Source organism: Apteryx rowi, unplaced genomic scaffold, assembly GCF_003343035.1.
Source record: "Apteryx rowi isolate R43461 unplaced genomic scaffold, aptRow1 scaffold_70, whole genome shotgun sequence".
Taxonomy (NCBI): Eukaryota; Metazoa; Chordata; class Aves; order Apterygiformes; family Apterygidae; genus Apteryx; species Apteryx rowi.
In genome coordinates, this window is record NW_020450983.1 from 428,397 (window position 1) to 447,222 (window position 18,826).

Genomic DNA, 18,826 nt, shown 5'->3' on the forward strand with positions numbered 1-18,826 from the left:
GACCTGTGCAGCAAAGCTGAGGAGGGAAGAAGTTATGATGGTACTTCTCATGCAAGCAGAAAGATGCTCTGATCTGACCTAATTGATCTTTATTTTGTGGTTTCTAATGCTAAAGAGCACTCTTTGCTTGGTAATGGGAAAACATTTTTCTTTATAACTTAAGTGAACAGTTTTGTGCACATCTGTCGTAGCTTCTATGTCTTCATGGATGGTGACTTGGAAGATCTTTAGTAGGGAGATGAATTATGCTGTCATTCTGCACAGGCCAAGGTGACCACAGGAAAAGCTGTCCTAGACAAAAGTCAGTGTGGACAGCTGAGTACTGAGATCCTATTTGACACTATGGCTGATCACTGCCTTGTTGAATCAGGAGTTACTAGCTCACAATTACCAATTTCCCCCTTGGCCTGTTTGTTGTGTATGGCTTTCCTGTGAGCGGAGAGATGGGAGCTAACAGCTGAGCCTAGCAGAGGTGAGTTCCTAACAACATACAGAGAGGATGTCCAGCCAGATCCTCAGCTGGAATTCATTGCCCCGGATTCATCAGAAATCCAGTTTGGATACAGGCCTGTTAGGTTTAATCTCTGAAAACAGTTTGTGGTGACTAAAGCTAATAGCTCACACTAAAATGAAATGAAGCAGATATTTTTGATCTTTTCTCCAGCTGAGGCTTATGGCATAAATTAATCCCTGGTTTAACTCTGCTGGACAGAACTCAAAGTCTGAATGGGGTGCATGCACCAGAGGAAACAGGGAGAAAGTAAGTTATACTCCATGTTCATGTTGGTAGGATGCAAAGTTACTTTAGGATGTGATATGTAAAATATAAGGCAGCAAGGGTTTTGCATCTTCTGTCATAACTTCATGCTGATATCGCAGTTGCTAACAACCTGGTGCACTAAGAAATGGATGTGGAGAAAATGGCTTATTGGTTTAAATTAAATAACTTGAGTCTTTTCATTTTGTGCATGACTTCTGAAACCAGTGACAGGATTTACAGCAGGAATGATTTTAGCTTTGTCGGTTCTGTAGTGTGAACCACTAGAGGGCAAGAGGACCTCAGCAAAGGAAATGTGCATCTGGGTGGGGTATGGGACACAGAGCGCTCAAGGAATGAGGCACTTCTGCTTCTCCTCCCTTCCCTGTTGTTGCAATAGCTTCTGCTGAGAGCACTGCTCTGGCAGTTTTGGCCCTGCCCGATCTTGCAACCTTCCCACTTAGACACCATAACATCCCCTTGCTCTCCTTTCCCGTGACGATCATTAAGGAGTTACAGCATCCTAATGCTATGCAAAAGCACGTGAATGTTTCACCTGGTACGATGAGGTTACAAGAATGGTGTCAAGAAGTGGAAAGAAGGGAAAAAAGTGTCTTTAGCACTCTAGTGAGAGAACATTCATAAGGGTTAGCTCTGTAACTGATCCAGGTGAGAATCTCACATTATGTTTGCCCCAAACTGTTTGAGGTCTTGCTGTGTTCGCTCTACCCCCACAGGCTGCGTGGAGCGAGGGCAGCAGGTCTTGCAGTGATGCGCTCTGCGCATCCTCTTAAAATGCCCTGTGTCTAGGGACGCTGGAAAGGCACGGCCTGGCTTCCAGGGCTGCTGGATACTGCAGTGCTCCCAGGGGCTCGCAGGGCGCCTCTGACRCTGGCGGTCTTCAAGGGGGCTGTGCCACTGAGCACAGTAATCTCCGTTTTGAGCTATGTACAGAAAAGCTTTAGACTCGCCCTGGTGACAGTATCCCTGCAGTCGCAGTGCATGCACTGCAGCTATGTTGTTTGGGCTTTTCCTGCTAGAAACATACCTCTCTTCTATAGACATCCTCTTTGAGGAGCCTGTGCTAGGCTGGCAGACAAATCGGGCAAGAAGTTTTCCCCTTAATTTAAGCAGTGATGCAGGCAAAACCTGCCACCGGTGCAGAGCTGAGCAGCGCCGCGAGCTGAGGGTTTGCGGGAGGTGGGTGCCGCTCGCGGCTGCCGGGCTGCGTGCTCGGCTCGCTTYGCACCCCGCACCACGGCGGCAGCAAAGGGCCCTGCGGTGGAGCCGGCTCGGCTCTGCCGGCTGCTGGTGTAGTAGCGCCTTCTAGCATTTATAACCACAAACCTCTAACAAAAAGATATGTATGTTGCTGCTTCAGGGGGGAGGGATCCAACTTGCTCCCTTTCATTTACCCCTTAGGTTTAGTTTGTCTTTTATAACTTTATGAATGATTCGAGAGATGATGGGATGCCTTGGTGCCGCTCTGCAGCAAGACCTCTCCCGTTTCTCATCTCCCCCCAATAAATTCTTGGTTAATGCCAGAGCCGACAGCTCTTTTCCTGCCCAGCCTGGCCCGGTCCCCCCCAGGCCGACGCACTAGGCTGCTCTCTTTTTTCCTCCCTCTTTCCCTTGTCCCTGCAGGATTTCTGATTTCTTATGCTCAAATATAATCATACCTTATCTGCTGGGGCTCTTTCTTTTTTGCTTCCTTGGTAAAGGTCCCTTTTAACATCTCCCGTCTCTTTCTTCTGGCTGTCCTTGTATTCTAGCTACTGGACTCTATTTAGTTTGTGTGCTTTTCCTGTTCTTCTGGTGTTTCAGCCCTCTCTAATGACACCTCCTTTGAAAATATTTCCAGCTGGCTTTCTTTCAACATCCACCTTCGGCACCCTTAAAGGAACAGCCAGCTAATCCTGGCACGTTCTCACTGTGGCAGGTTCCAAAGGCAGCAGGTAAGTCAACACCAAAACCGTGGTTTGGTGCTGGACTGACACAAATGCCGTAGAGTTGATCCTTTTCCCAAAGAATTTCAGGTCTGTTTTAATGGTGTAAATGGCTTGGGACCTGCCTGTGCCCGAGACTGGTCCATATTAAGGATGGTGCAGTAGCTATACCTGGGAAATGACAGAGGCGAGGGAGAACGAAGACCAGAGTCATCAAGTTAAACAGCTTCCCCACTAAGTACGTGGGGTTTCATGCTATTCTGAGAGGTTTAAAAGGTAAAACACTGCTCCACTTCTCCTGACTGCTGTTTGTTAGCAAATTTCTCAGATCTTTTGCTTCGGCTGGTTCTCATGACCCTGCTGAAGAAAAGCAGATGGCCCTACACTCACCTTCGCGAGAGCCTGCGGGACTCAGAACAGCGAAGGATGCGAGCTGAAGTCTGCAGATTTGCGCAAACTGTACGTACCCAAGCATGAACACAGGGCGCTCTCTTTTTTTGACAACTCCCTGTCTGACAGTATATAAATCTGGAACAAGGGATATAATAATCTATAACATTTGTAAAATAAACTTAATATAAATTAAACTAATATTTATAAAATAAATGTAATATATATTTAGTAATTTAGGAATGTGGTCAATACAGTAGGAAAACAATAAATTTGCAGCTAACAGTGAAATATTCAATAATTTCTGAGGAAGCATTCTTCTTAGTCCATGAACAGTAAAAGGATAGGATGACATTAGTATGGGGAAATGCATATGAAGAAGAAGAACAGGCCAGTATTTTGCCTTCAGCTGTGGCTTCAGCAGGGACACCTTTTGCAGCTCTTCGCCTCCTACCCCTCAGCACTCGAGTTATTGGATTAGTGATGTTAGAGAGTACTTCCCTGCCTATTGCCTTTAATCACCTGCTTATAGATTTGTCTGCAAATCTGTCTAATCCTTCCTGAATTGGTGTACACTTGCATGAGCTTTTGTGCCATGTGTGAAACTAACGTGTGCAAGGGATGTAATAATTCCTCTTGGCACTTTCCCTGCCATCAGTCACTGGCTGACAATGATTCTAGAGCTGTTTTGGTTCGTGCTCACGGCGTGTTTACTTGAACCTACTGCGATAGGAGGTGACAGCCCCTCTGAAATGATGAGGCTGTATCCTTGCACGCAATTTTGTTTTCAGGGGCTCTTGCTAAAGTACAGGGAAGTGCTGTTGAAGTGAATAGAGTTACTCTGGGTTTGTACTGACTTAAGATCAGAATCCAACCCAAATTTCTTGACACTAAAAAAACAAAACTGTTTTTCCTCTAATGTAATAATGAGAAAGAATGAGTTAAGTAACTTCCAGTTAGTGATGTTTAGGGTTTTTTTCTGCTTTCAGATCCCCTGTCTTTCATCCTCTATTAGCTCTTTCCACGCTCCTTAGGCCATCTCCTTTGTACATAAAACTTCGGCCTTTTTTTCCTGACTTGTCCAAATACCAAACAAAAGAAAGTAAGACTACGATGGCCTTATGCACTCCTTTGGTCAACTTAAGCCCTATGTCATAAGCTGCTTAAAGCTGGCCTCTGCTGCTGAATTCTGAGGGGACTGCGCTCTTTATGCTGAGCTTGAATTTAGTGCCCCCCTCTATTAATTTGTAGGTGACATCCAAATTCTATTTGGGTTTGGCAGGGAAAGGAAGACTAAGATCTAGAGAGAAGGTGAATTTTATAGTAGTAGCCTATCCTAAAGAGTTAATATAATATGGGCTGTAATGCATCAAGGAGATGGGGAGAGTGTGGAGAGAGGAGAAGGAGAGAACAAGCCTGCAAACCTCTGCCTCTCTGGGACTTCTCCTGCCACTGCTGCCCCTTGCCCTTGGTCCTGGGGACTGTCACCTCTGGTGCCTTGCAGGGTGGCACCGTGTCCAAGAGCCTCGCGTTGGCTCTGAGGCATCTCGCAGTGGGATGCTTTGTCCAGGCTCATTCTCAAACTGGCTAGTTGGCTGCTGACTTGGGTGCTGACTTTCAGCTCCCAATCACGCCTGTTTCTTGACACCTGCACTGCTCAGGAAAACAGGTATTGCAAATCAAACTGAAGGCTTATACTTTTCAGAGACTCCGTACTGTACTCCCTTAAAGAGTTATAGCAAGTAAAATTCTCTGTGGCTGATACCAGAGATTTGTCTCAATTGGTGGTCAAATACAGTCCATGTACAGAGAAGTCATAATGTCAGTTATGTAGATTAAACTGCCTCTTTGTTGGGGTTCTTCAGACCCAGGCGCATTCACAGAGCAATTTAACTTCCTGATTTATGGATGAACAGATCCATCTTTTTCTCATGCACTGCCTATTTCAGGAACCAGCAGCTCTTTGCAGTCTGGGCCTGAGCCTCGCTGTGCTCAGGTGAGGGTTTCCATAACTCGCCTTTCAGTTTCTGGAGCTAACAGCTGAGCCTAGCAGAGGCGAGTTCCTAACAACAAACATACAGAGAGGATGTCCAGCCAGATCCTCAGCTGGAATTCATTGCCCCGGATTCATCAGAAATCCAGTTTGGATACAGGCCTGTTGGGTTCAATCTCTGAAAACCGTTTGTGGTGACTAAAGCTAATAGCTCACACTAAAATGAAATGAAGCAGATATTTTTGATCTTTTCTCCAGCTGAGGCTTATGGCATAAATTAATCCCTGGTTTAACTCTGCTGGACAGAACTCAAAGGGAAGCCTGAAAGGGAATAACAGGGTGCATGCAGAGGAAATGTGGAGAAAGTAAGTTATACTGCATATTCATGTTGATATAGGCAATAGCAGGAATCTAAACTTCTACAATCTGTACCTTTCCAGCCATCTGGAGTATGTTGTTGTCAGCTGGGATTTCTATCAGTCTGCTTATGACTTTCATCCACTTAATTCCTCAGAAGGTTCTTTTTCAGGCAAAAAATTGTTTAAATCCTTAAATGAAGTATTTTCAGAAAATGTTTTCCTCAAACTTTTTTTTCTTTAATGTGTGTCAGTAATCATCACGTTTGGTCATTTGGGGGTTTATTCTTTTTCTTACAGGCTTTCTTTGTGGCTGCAGACTGGGATGCTTGCACGAGTAAGGACTGGAGCTCTTGCTGGAACATGCTACCAAAGTAGCCTGGAGCACATRGAGCTTTTGTGATGAGTTCAGAGACCTGTTGAACCTACTTTGTTTGAGGAGGCACACTTTTGTTCCCTGTTTGTTCACTGCTAACTTTGGACCAGTGTTGGGTTGAAGGAGTGCCTTACCTTGTTAATCTCCTGACTTTTATTGGCCATGGAAAGGTAACTTTAGTATCTTCAGCTTTTTTGAGAATAAAATTCCTGGTTGGATTTTCTCGGTTTTGGTTGTTTTCATTGTTGAATTAATGCAGATCACTGCTCGATATCTCCATATTTGTGAGTAACCTGGGAAGTAGCACCTGCACCCAATTTACTGTGGGTATCCCTAAAAAAATGCTAATAATTCACAGGGAGGTGTGGCATGCCTGCAATGAACTGCACTGCACCTCTCTGACTTGCTCGCTGTCTTTTGAGAAAACCTGTCAGAAAGTTTGGTAGGTTTCCTAGTATTGGTGTTTCATATCGTCTGCAGACTGGGTTTGTTAGCTGGCCAAGAACCACCTTGTACTTTCTGGTTTACTCAGTGTGACTGGCTTTCTCTGGTGCAAAATGCACTCTGCTGCATTGTAATTCCCAGCTGAGGGAGTGAGAAGCAGTGGTCCAGAGGAGCCACCGAGCCGAGTGTTCGGGTGTCGATACTGTCTTGCTACAAAATTCATTGTTCAAAGTGACGCTGTTTCTGAGCTTTCAAAAGAGAATATGTCTCATTTATAGGTCTGAGAATGCTGGAACGTTCAGTTTTAATGCTTTCAACCTTAGGTTTTTTTGGTTCAAAACTACTTGTTTGGTTTGAACCAAAACAGATAAGTTGAATAGGTAATAAAACTTCCAGACTTGAGTAGAAAGATGACATTTTAAGCATGTTTTCCCTCTTGGCATCAGGGTCTATTTTGGTACTGAGGATGAAATTAATTTCTGTTGCAACTGTACCAGTAGCAAAATATTGGCTTAAAGCTGTTAAGACAGAGAACCTAAATCCAAAAATCGTGTGATCCAAAGCCCGCTGAAATTTGGAGAAAGTCTTATGGAAGGCAGGGGGGATATGGCTGAAATAGTTTCTTTTGTTTTCCTTATGTTTTCCTTCCAGATCATAAGCAGAGGAACTACCTCTTCATCAATGGTATTCTGTGGGGATTTTCCTCTTGTTTGAAGTTTGTGGTGGTTGCTGTAGGTTCAGAGCTGACATTTGTGCAAACGCTGACTGTAGGTGGGCAGTACCGGACCCTGTTTTCCCTCTGTCCCAGCCAGCTCTTACAATGGTGTGGAAGTCATTGGTGTTCAAAGGAAGAGCAGCAATCTGGTATTTCTGGACTAAACAGAGGATAAATGATACTGGTGAGAAAGAATTGGCTTGAATTTTTGTTGTGACTGCTAAGCCATCTTTCACCTTCACTTTAAGATTGTCAGTGTGGTTCACAAGTTGGCTTTGAACTCTTCATTTCTGCAAAAAATGCGGTCAAGGAAAACGCATCTATTTTCTATGGCTACTGAGAAAATTTTGGTCTCTGATAGACTTAATATTTTAGTAATTCTTTCACGAGCTGCGTGTTATATGCAAGAATGTAATGATCCTTTTCAAAAAAGTACCCAATGCTCTAAAAGTCATGACCTGTTTTCTCACCAGCGCCGACCACAGATCCCTCCCATGACAGCTATGTTCCACATGACCGATGAGCCAGACAGGGTCAGTGGGTGTCTTGCCTCCAAAGAGAAGGTTATTAGGCAAGTGGTCTCCAGATACAGAGCTTGTGCCGACTTTGCTGATTTTWGATTTTTTGCAAATCCCCATTTTTCATTCAATTCAACCATGTAACAAAATAATGAATAAAGATAGTGCCCTTAAGAGATGAAAAAGAGAATAAAATCTCTTAGGCTTTACCTTTAAAATTTGTAGGGGACTCAAGTCGCATGAAGATGTGTATGGTATGCAAATCCTAGCACCTTAAGAAAACAAAACAAAAACACACACCCAAAACATCAGTCTCCTGATCTGAGAAGATCTCTGCTTGAGGGTTAAACTTAGTGACTTTGTCATCCTATATGTATTTATTGTAAATCTAATTCAATACACACTTTTAACTTGTCCCTGTAGCCTTTTTTTTGATTGCATGCTGTCTTGATCTCCAATTAAGTAACAAAAAGGAAATGATATATAGGTCAAAGAAATCTCATTTAAACTAGTTAATACTTTCAGTGACTAATGTTGACTTACTGTGGATTGCCAAAGAGGCGTGATGGGAGGAAAAACCCGAGAGTATTTCCAAGTAACTTTCCGTGTTGAAAGAGCACTTTAAGGTGTGTTCCTTCCTATACTTGACCTGGTTATCCTGAATCCACCCACTGGTGGCAGATTTTGCCCTGTTGTCATGGATGGACGTTTCATTTCAGAGTAAAAATCTGCATTTGCACAACTTGCGTCTGTAGGAAGTTTCAGCTCAGCACCTCTGCTCTACCTTTTTTTTTTTTTTTTTTTTTTGCCCTCAAGGTGTATCTCACATTACCTGCTCTGTGAGAGACTTTAATTTATTGCGCCTGCCTAGAGTAAAGTCCTGCTGGAAGAAAGTCTGTTGTGTTTTTAAGAGCCTGCATAACTAGCCAGGTTCTTCATCTGATGCTAAGTGTCTAATGACATTTGAGAGATAGTTAAGCCACAAATGTACCATGCTGCTAGTGTTTGTTTAAAAATGAGAATTCTTGTACTCCAAATGTCCTGCATTCTTGTGATACGGAAGGGTTTGGATAGCAGGGTCACCAAACACTTGCAGTGAAATGTGTACCAGAGAGGCCTTCTTATCCAGCAGTGAATTTTGGATTTGTCCCTTTCATGAAGAATAAGTCCTGTCCCGTTCCCCCCCCACACACGCACACACATGGTCTAAGATTTTTCTCTGTCGGCCCTCATTTTCCTGTTAGTTTGTTCAAAGATAGTTGTAGTCTGTCATACCCTGGTGTGTTAGGTTGTGTGCAGACATAGACCAAAATTATTTTCTGATTCAAGGAAGGAAAGGTCATGGAGGACAGAAGAGGTGCCTGAAGACTGGAAGAAAGCCAATGTCACCCCAGTCTTCAAAAAGGGCAAGAAGGAGGACCCAGGGAACTACAGGCCAGTCAGCCTCACCTGCATCCCTGGAAAGGTGATGGAGCAGCTCATCCTGGAAGCCATCTCCACACATGTGGAGGAAAAGAAGGTGATCAGGAGTAGTCAGCATGGCTTCACCAAGGGGAAATCATGCCTAACCAATCTGATAGCCTTCTATGATGGAATGACTGGCTGGGTAGATGATGGGAGAGCAGTGGATGTTGTCTACCTAGACTTCAGCAAGGCTTTCGACACTGTCTCCCATAGCATCCTCATAGACAAGCTCAGGAAGTGTGGGTTAGATGAGTGGACAGGGAGGTGGATTGAGAACTGGCTGAATGGCAGAGCTCAGAGAGTTGTGATCAGTGGCACAGAGTCTAGTTGGAGGCCTGTAGCTAGCGGTGTCCCCCAGGGGTCAATACTGGGTCCAGTCTTGTTCAACTTCTTCATCAATGACCTGGATGAAGGCACAGAGTGCACCCTCAGCAAGTTTGCTGATGATACAAAACTGGGAGGAGTGGCYGATACACCAGAGGGCTGTGCTGCCATTCARAGAGACYTGGACAGGCTGGAGAGGTGGGCAGAGAGGAACCTCATGAAGTTCAACAAAGGGAAGTGCAGGGTCCTGCACCTGGGGAGGAATAACCCCCGGCACCAGTACAGGTTGGGGGTCGACCTGCTGGAAAGCAGCTCTGCAGAGAAGGACCTGGGAGTGCTGGTGGACAACAAGTTAAGTATGAGGCAGCAATGTGCCCTTGTGGCCAAGAAGGCCAATGGTATCCTGGGCTGCATCAGAAAGAGTGTTGCCAGCAGGTCGAGGGAGGTGATCCTCCCCCTCTACTCAGCCCTGGTGAGGCCACATCTGGAGTAAGTTCTGGGCTCCCCAGTACAAGAGGGATGTGGCACTACTGGAGCAAGTCCAGCGAAGGGCTACAAAGATGATKAGGGGACTGGAGCATCTCTCTTATGAGGAAAGGCTGAGAGAGCTGGGCCTGTTTAGCTTGGAGAAGAGAAGGCTGAGAGGAGATCTTATCAACGTGTACAAGTATCTGAAGGGAGGGTGTCGAGAGGATGGGACCAGACTCTTTTCAGTGGTGCCGAGCGACAGGACGCGAGGCAATGGGCACAAACTGAAACACAGACGCTTCCATCTTAACATGAGGAAAAACTTCTTCACTGTGAGGGTGACAGAGCACTGGAACAGGTTGCCCAGAGAGGTGGTGGAGTCTCCTTCTCTGGAGATATTCAAAACSCGCCTGGAYRCRATCCTGTGCAATGTGCTCTAGGTGACCCTGCTTGAGCAGGGGGSTTGGACTAGATGATCTCCAGAGGTCCCTTCCAACCTCAGCGATTCTGTGATTCTGTGAAGACTAAGTCCAGTAAGTCTGTGTAAAAATGTTCTGGTAAAACAGAGTTCAGCGTGGAATAGCAGATTTGTCAAGCACAGACTGTTTGGCCTAAAACAGCTTGTATCTGAGCAGCTTTTCTGCTGGATGAAAGGGTGGGTGCTTACAGAACAAGCCCTCGTTGTTTCTAGGAGACCCCTGAAGCTTATGAGCTTAGTGTCTGGGAATGGCATCTTCCTTTAGACCCTGGCCAAGGACTTAACCAAGAGAGCACCGCCGCAGCTGACTGGAGTTGTCCAGTGGATAGTGAAGGTGAGGCCAGCCATAATCTGGGAAAGACTTTGAGGACTAGCAAGTTATGCTGAAAGATCAAGGGGAGCCTCACAGAGAGAGGAAAGTGACCCCGGCAGAAGCATTCTCAGTGGGTACCGGGGGCAAGACTGCCCCTGTTAGGGCCCCAAAAAGCCTCTTGCAGAAATCAAGAGGTGAAGAGCTGAGGAGCAAGACAAGAGTTTTAACAGCATAGGGGGATAAGCTGCCAATAGTTAGTATCTCAGTTAGGTAGTACAAAAGAATCTAAGAGCTGGGATGGAAGGACCTAGAGTTGGAGTTTCCGTGGAAGAAGAAGGAATYGTGCACAAAGGAAAGTCTGAGCAGGTTTGTTTGAACTACTATGGTTTAAGTCTTCTCCCCACAGGAAAGTCCCCGTTACATAACTGTGCAGTTCTGAAAAGCTACAGCGACTGCAGCACAGCAACCTGACTTGAGAAAGCCTGTGTCCGTGGTTACTCTGTCAATACCCACGACACTAAATCACTAAATAGTATTAACCAATATCTATTAAAAGCGATTTTTCTTTTTCCATTTGGCAATCCAAAATAACCAGGTCTTATTGGATATTCCTAAACTGGTCTTCCAGTAACACATGACAAAATCCCAGTTCTGTTAAGCATGTACTAAGCAGCCCAGAGTGACAAAGCCCTCCAAATGTCAAGTCTGATTTAGTAAAACCTTGAGTCAATGAGTTCTCTTGGTCAACCTAAAACTTTGCCATTTCAGATTATTTAGCTCTTCTTCCTCCTTTTTTGGTTCTTTTTTTAGGTATCTTTCTTTTAGTTTTTTTTTAGTTTTACATTAACTTAAAGAAAAAAGCACAGAATATTAAATTAAAGAAGCTTCACACTTTCTAAATTATTCTCTTCTAATTTTCAGACAAAGCTATTCACCATGTTTGACTTGAATTCATGAATAGCTTCAGCACACCTAAAATTACATCTCTAGTGAAATGTAATTGCCTTTTTTCCCTCCCCCCCACCCAAGGCATAGTATCTTTTTCCCTCTTTCTGAATTCCGTGTTTTGTGGGTGGTTTTTTTGTTTGTTTTTTTTTAAGTGCAAGCCCTCATTTGTCCATACTGGAAGGTGACTTCATGTGCAGGCTGTAGATTTTGGCCCCAGCCACTTTCCTTCTCCAGGTCATCTTTGGGATCTGTGCATCTCTTGGAAACTCTTGGGCCACGTGACGGGAGTGGAGAAGTCTCAACTGACATGCAGAGAAGTGAGGAGGTAGTGCTAAAGAAAACCAGAATTTTTGGGCTCAGCTTGGGTGGGTTGCATGATGACTGCAGTGCAAAAAGGTTGCTAGCATGTTTTTTTTTTTTTCGGGGGGGGTGTGTGTCCAGAATACTAGACTGTAGTAAATCACACTTATTTTTTTCTGTTTCTAAGTAGTTCCCCCCCCTTTTTTTTTCCTTCTCTTTTCTCCTGTGAATGACATTTTGTTGTCTCAGTTCCTTTCAGGAGATATTGGATGTATCCTCTCAAGTGATTCCTTTCCTTCTTCTCCATTCCTGTAGAATTTATACAGAAAATAGGCATTTCTCAACTTCTCTGATGGTCAGAAACATCAGATGATGTGTGTTTTCTATTATGCTTCTTGTGCCTAAAGACGCTTATGACTTTAGATTGGAAGGGAGGACAAGCTGTAATAGTGAATCTAATGTAACTTAAAGCTCAGCTTGTTAGGCAGCTTTTTATTGTTTCTTCGTCTCCTGATTTCTTTCTTTCCATTTTCATTCTTTGCCGTCAGCTTTTTGAGAGGTCCACTTCCGTGAGAAGGTTGTGCTACCATGAATGGCAACAGGGCTGAGTAGGGTTAACTTTGAAATCGGAAATTTGCCCATAGAACTCCAGATATTCAGCTCCTGGTCCTGTATGCAAGTAGCAGCAAGCAACTAGTGGCACTAGGATGGATGCTGTAGATGCACCAGGCCTCACAGCCTGCCCTTTTGATAGATCAGAGGTTCATTTCTCCCAACAGGCATGTAATTTGTCCCTAATTGCACCAAACTAATGTCATGCAATAACATTTCTAGACTTGTTTCTCAGAAGGTGCAACATATAACTAGTGAAAACTGGTTTCGCTGCTCAGATAAGGATTTTTGGCAATCAGTCATGTAAGTGTTGAACTGTAAGAAATCACTGTATTGCATCATGGCCTCTAAAATGACAGAGAAATTGAGCAAGTTACCTGTGGAACTTTTGTGCTTGGGATTTATTCCATATTTAATCATCAGAGGATTATGCAATAACTCTTGATTTGACCTTGTTCCTTTGTACTGGTACCTTTCTCTGCCCTTTGCTCTGTCAAAGTTTTCCTGAAAAATTGGAAATTACAGAAGGGAATTTCCCATTTAATTCTGTTCTTCCTGGTTGATCAGCTGTATTGCTATAATGCTTTATTTTCAGCAGTTCAGCTAAGGACTGTAATATATACTGAAACAACACTGTGTGAGGCTGGATAAAAATGGAAATTGGGGTAAACCACTTCTAGTCAATAACATAACAAAGATACTGACAATTTTTTTTATTATAGGGAACAGGTGAAGATACTATAGACAGGGTTTAAAAACTTCAAGATAGGTAAGGGATTTAAAAAAATAAATAAAGAATCTTTCATGTTTAATATTAGACCTAAACCTATAAATAAGAGGCTATAAGCTGCAGTCTATCAATCAAACAGTTAACCATCCTAAAATCCCTCTCTGTGTCTGTCTTGAAGTCAAAGGAATGCTTTAAGCCTTGCATCTGTATGGCTGTGTTTAGGGATCTTCTAGCAAAGCTGCATAGTCGAGTACATTGCCATCCTTGGGCCACAGTTTCAAAGCATTTCAAACTGTTTTCCAAACCCTATACGGTTCTGAATTTCTATGTGTACGCAGATTTTCATATGCAAAATCTCACATGAAAGCAGATGCAGATTTATTTACACAACTACACTTGTACATGCAAATCAGCCGGTCTGCTCCAGCGCTGCGTAGTTTCCCGGTTTCATAATGGAAAAGTGATGGGGCAAGCCACTCTCCCAGAAATAATCCCCGTTTTCCCCTGGGTAGGTGTGTTCACTGAGACTGAACTAAAAGTCCTTTCAGTGCTTCAGACTATCAGCAGGCTATTTTTTGCGAGTAAAACCCCTCTTTGTGATAAAAGAGAGGAAGCGCGTTACATGGAGACGGCAGCCTGGGGCTCCTGCTGCGGATCTGCAGCCGCTGTTGCCTCCTTCCCCTGCCGCCGGTGCGGTCTGCCTCCCCGCGCCCATTTGTCGGCTCTCCCGCTAACTTCCCCCAAACCGCGCAGAATTGCTGCTTTTGCAGTTTTACCTTGGAAAAGGCTCCATTTTCCCCAATTCATTTCCCTCTCCTTTTACTGCTCAAACTGTGAACAGCTACGCTGCATTAGCAACAGGTTGCCTTCACCGTGCCTTGTGTGTTTTACATATTTATATATATATATGTTGTGTTATGTGTGTGTGTGTATATATGTATACAGTAGAGATTTGGCTTGCTCCACAACTTTTCTTCTGGCCCCTGGAACAAAAGGAGGGAGGTTTAGGAGAGGCTGAAGCCTTCTGTGGATCTGCATTTTTGTCAGCTCGTCGCCTTGCAAGTGTGTCAGCAGCAAGAGCAGGGTTTGCAGGGGGGACCAAGCAGGGGACACGGGAGAGAGGGAGCTGGTGGACTTCAATGAAGTCAAGTCGGAAGCGACAGATGAGTAAGCTGGGAAACTAAAGGAAGAAAAGGAGAATTAGCTGTGAGAGAAATCTTAAAAAGAGGAAAAGGTGGGCTTGACCGTAGCTTGGGAGGGAGCGCAAGCGTAAGCGATGTCATGGGACCGCAGCACAGCTGGGGCCTCGGAGGTGTCACGTCCCCGCTCCTGCTCCGGAGCCGRAGCAGGTGGCTCGGGCGAGCTTTGAGCATTTCCCAGGGTATTCAAGTGGGGATTTCGCATCCCCTCTGGGGCAGCTTGTCCCGCTGCTTAACCACCCTCACTGCAAAGAGGTTTTTTTCTGTTTTCCTTATGTCTAATGAGATTCCCCTTCTCGCCACCTCTCCTTTTGCTGTGCATCTCTGAGAAGAACCTTCACTGCCCCGGGAGGCAGCCGAGGGCACCACCTCGACCCCCCTCGGCCCTCCCTCTGCAGGGCGAAGAAACCGGCCTCCCTCAAAAACGGGGGCTGCCGTCCTTCCCCACAGCCGCCGCCGCCACCGCGCAGCCTGCTCCTCCCTCCTCCCCGTCACGCTTCTAGCCCGGCGGCAGCCCCTGAGGAGCAGCACCCAAACCCGGCCGGGCTCTGCAGCGCTGCCCCCCACCCTGCGGGGCCGTTTTGTCGCTCACCCAATCCTAAATCCTGACTTAGCCGCGCGGGAGCTGAAGGGAGGCAGCCGACATCGGCGCCGGCAGCCGCGGCCTCCCCAGAGCGAGGAAGCGCCACCCTCTTTTCCTATGGTTTTTTTGCCATTTGTTTGCGTTATTGAGTTGTAACCTGGCGAGAGATAAGATACGGCTATGAGTCACATCAGGACTTACCAGGCAACTTACTTTAGCCGTGTGCATTAAACCTTTTGTTGATTTTTAACTGCTTTGCGCAAACAAGCGGCAGGCACTTTGCACATGCTAAGGATAAACAGAGGGGCGTTCCTCTGCGAGGGGAAGCCCTCYTCGTGGAGTTTGCTCCAACTTTAAGCCTTAATCGAAATTGCTAACTCCAGCGCCCCATGAGCTAGAAGCCCCGCTGGTGCCCCAGCTGCGAAACCCGCCAAGGCCGCGCCGGCCCTTAATTCCGGGTAGGCAAGGGGTCCTGAAGTGAAAAGAGGAGGATTCTGTCCAAAAAAAAAAAAGAAAAAAAACCACATGATGGAAATGAAATACAACCAGTGCGAACCGGAGTCCGAAGGGAGTCTTGGGGTGCAAGGCCACCTCCATCTAGATAACTGCATCAGTAATAACATAGAAAGCCAGAACTGCCTAGGTAACGGCGCTGGAAACGCCACATCTGGGCAGGGATTTAACAGAATTGGGCCCAATGAGTAATTAGGCGGTTGTTTGCTTGGGAGGAGTCTGGGCAGAGGAAAGGAGGTGCGGGGGTGGTGCAAGGGGGGCTCAGGGAAAGAAGAAAATGCAGAAAAGGTATAAAATCAGGTGGAGAGCAAAAAACAGGGGGACGCTGTGGCAGCAGGAGTGTGGAGGCCGACAGGGCTGCCCGCAGCCGGCCTGCGGCCCCGGCACGCTGCAGGGACCCCGCGGGCGACCTGCCGGGCTCCCGTCGAGTCTGCGTCTGAAGGACTTGGCGTGCGAGCGTGGAGTAAGAAGGGTTAAATTTGTAAGGAAAAGCGACAGAATTTGAGTTTAACAGCACTTATATGGGTGACTTACAAGTTTTCTTTATAGTAATATAACCAATTTAGTAATGTAACCAGTGTATCAATACTAATAATAAGCAATAGAATTGCAATTCAATATTACTTGCAATGAAATAACTGTGCAGTAATATTATAATAACAGTGGTGTGYTTATTAGCCAGTTAAGGCATTATTAGTTTTTTCAAGGTGTATTGCCTAAGCAAGAAACCCTATAACCATCTCTGTCAGCTATATCTCAAGCCTCCAGCCCAAAGGGGAAGAGTGGGCCCTAGGCAGCAACAAGTACATTATCAATATGGGAGACAAACTGATCTCTGTCTTAGATCTGTCTCTGTTAGCAACTCCTTAAATTGGTGTTTGCATAATGCTTTTGATGCTCATGATACTAATCTGTGGGTAAAAGATATGGTTACTATCTCAACACTCTTAGAAAATTCTCTTTTCAAAGTAGCTGAAGATTTTCCTAGTATTCATACTACAGTGAGGTGGGAGGGTGGAAGGGGAGGAATGAGGAATGATAAACCAATGCCTAATTTTCACACCTTCTTGAAGGCAGTTTCTTGGTAGAGACTGGATGCAGTGAACTCTTTTAAAAAAACAAAACAAAAAAAACCCCTCTAAGACTGTTACTGGATAATCTGGGAGAATTTCCAGAATCCTATGTAGCTTCCACATTATTTAAAAAAGGGGGAAGGGGGAGAAGTGAGAGAGAGAGAGAGAGAGAGACTGGTTTATTGCCTGTACCTGGGTGCTGCTTGTGCTTGTTGATACTTCTTAATCTAGAAATGCTTTTAAGTGGTTCATATTTAACCATTCCTATCTGTCTGAACAGGAAAATGCTGCCAAGTTGGACTTTATCATTTCAGATGCTATCACTCCAGTTAGCTATTCCGTAGCATTGCCGAGTGCTGACTTAGAACAGCTCAGACGTAGCTGTGTCCCGAGACATGTGGCATTGTGCTTTTAGCTGTGTTTCTTTTTATGGCATCCTATTACGCACGATAAAGCAGTAAAAAAAGCAGCGTATGTCAGGGTGCGGGACCTTGCCTCTTCTCCTTTCCCTTGGYCGGTGCCAGCGGCTCTGAGCAGAAGCATCTCTAGCACACGTGAGGCTGGGCATGCTGCAAGGCCACTTGTATGCGCCCCAGCCATACGAGCTTCCCTAATTCTGGCTACTATATAGAGAAACTGATTTCTATGAATAATGAGCTGTTCCAAAAGACTTTGATTTCTTACATTTCTAGGAAGAAATAACAGGACGGTATCCTTCATGAGATGCGTAGGACCGACCGTCTCTGAAGAACAGAGGGGTGAGTATCTGTGAACAGGCAGCAACCCAGTGTGCTGCCCACGTCCTTGAGCCCTAACTGAGAGAAGCTACCTTTAAGCTTGGGTTACTCTATAACCCAAGATTGTGTCCACTTTAGTCGGACGTGCAAGAGTTGCAATGCTTGTCAGGGGAAGGCAATTAAACACAGCTGCTATTTATGAAAAAACATTGATGCATTCTGTACAGAATTCAGTAGAAAACCTAGCTCCTGTTCCAAGCTGCTTTTAAAACTCAATAGCTCAGATGTGTAATGAACAGGCAGAAAGTGATTGCAGCAAGTATACAGTAAAAGAAACTCTAAATAAACCCGTTTCCATGAATACTGAATGTGGCCTACATGGACCCACTAATACTACAATCTAGAACTAAGAAAGCTCAGAAAGCAGTAATTTGGGAGGTCTGATGTTACTGTGCTGGCCAACCAGCAAATATTAATGCAGTCCTTTGGAACTGTAGAAGACAGAGCTACCCAGCCTCTGCGAGGATGCTATATTGAGATGATTGTCTGGGTTAGGCTCACCTCTCTCTGCCCCAAATTTGGGTTTATTAAACTAGAGCAATGCAAATATGCAGTTTCTGCAGGTAGCATTCAGATTTTGACTTTCCTCATTTCACAGCCCACACTTCTGCCCCTAAAAATACACTTATGGTTCACCCACAGAACCATTACCTCACAGACTTTTATTTCCTTTGCTTTTTGGCTGATTTTTTTTCCCCTAACCTACTTTAAAAAAAAAAAAAAAAAATCCCCGGTGCGCCGCACTCAGTTTATAGCACCAGGAAGGTGTGCTCGGGCCGTATAGGGCACAATGGAATTTGCCATGGGGAAACCCAGTGATGAGGCTGGAACCCGCCCGCGCGTGAATTCCCGCAGCTCCCGCTGCTGCTTTATAAGCAGGTATCGGAGCGGCAGGGCTGGCAGGAGCGTCGGAGCGCCCAGGAGCACAGTGGCAGCGTGCCGTGAGAATGGCTGGCTTTAACTGCAAGAGCTTGGTTCTGGCCTCCCTGCTGGGGCTGCTGGTGCTGTTGCTGTCCGGTCCCTCCCAAGGTGAGTGAGCCGGGGCGCCCGGCCTGAGCAAGCGGTGCGCGGCGCTGCTCTGGCGCGTGCCAGCCACACCGGGGGGTGTGCGCACATCTGTGTGTGCGCCTTCGTCCCGCTGCCAGATGTGAGCTGGAAGGGACGTTAAGAGCCTGCTGCTTGCTCCTCGCCGTCCTGCCTCCTCTCTTGTGTCAGCGGGGAGCGGGGTAGTCGGGGGGCCGAGCAGCGGGCGCCCTCGGCAGCGTGGTCCGAAGGGCTTTTATTTACCTCGCTGTTTTCCTTCGTTCCAGCGCAAAGCAACCAAGATTGCTGCCTCTCCTACAGCAAAGGGCGCCTGCCTCGGTGGGCCATAAAGGGCTATACTGAGCAGCTCTCCAGCGAGGTCTGCGATATCAGTGCAATCATGTAAGTAACCTTTCGGGAGATCCTGTGTTTTTCCTGAGAGTCATGTATTAGCCTTAGGATGTCTGTTTGGGCAAAAACAATGATTTGAACATTGTAAGCTTGAT

The 18,826-nt window shown here is 45.6% G+C and overlaps 1 protein-coding gene across 2 annotated transcripts in view; it reads left to right on the forward strand.

The window, feature by feature from the left end:
• Positions 1–11,731: 11,731 nt before the first annotated feature.
• CCL20 (C-C motif chemokine ligand 20) overlaps positions 11,732–18,826 on the forward strand; it is an 8,711-nt gene continuing 1,616 nt past the window's right edge. Inside the window, exons 1-4 of one of the 2 annotated variants that reach the window (XM_026087047.1) lie at positions 11,732–11,815; positions 17,193–17,258; positions 18,177–18,326; positions 18,608–18,722. In XM_026087047.1, coding sequence (XP_025942832.1) covers positions 17,219–17,258; positions 18,177–18,326; positions 18,608–18,722 — 305 coding nt within the window. In that variant the 5' untranslated portion in view covers positions 11,732–11,815; positions 17,193–17,218. Of the gene's footprint in view, positions 11,816–17,192; positions 17,259–18,158; positions 18,327–18,607; positions 18,723–18,826 lie in introns of those variants that run through there. The other variant, XM_026087048.1, reaches the window with a different exon arrangement.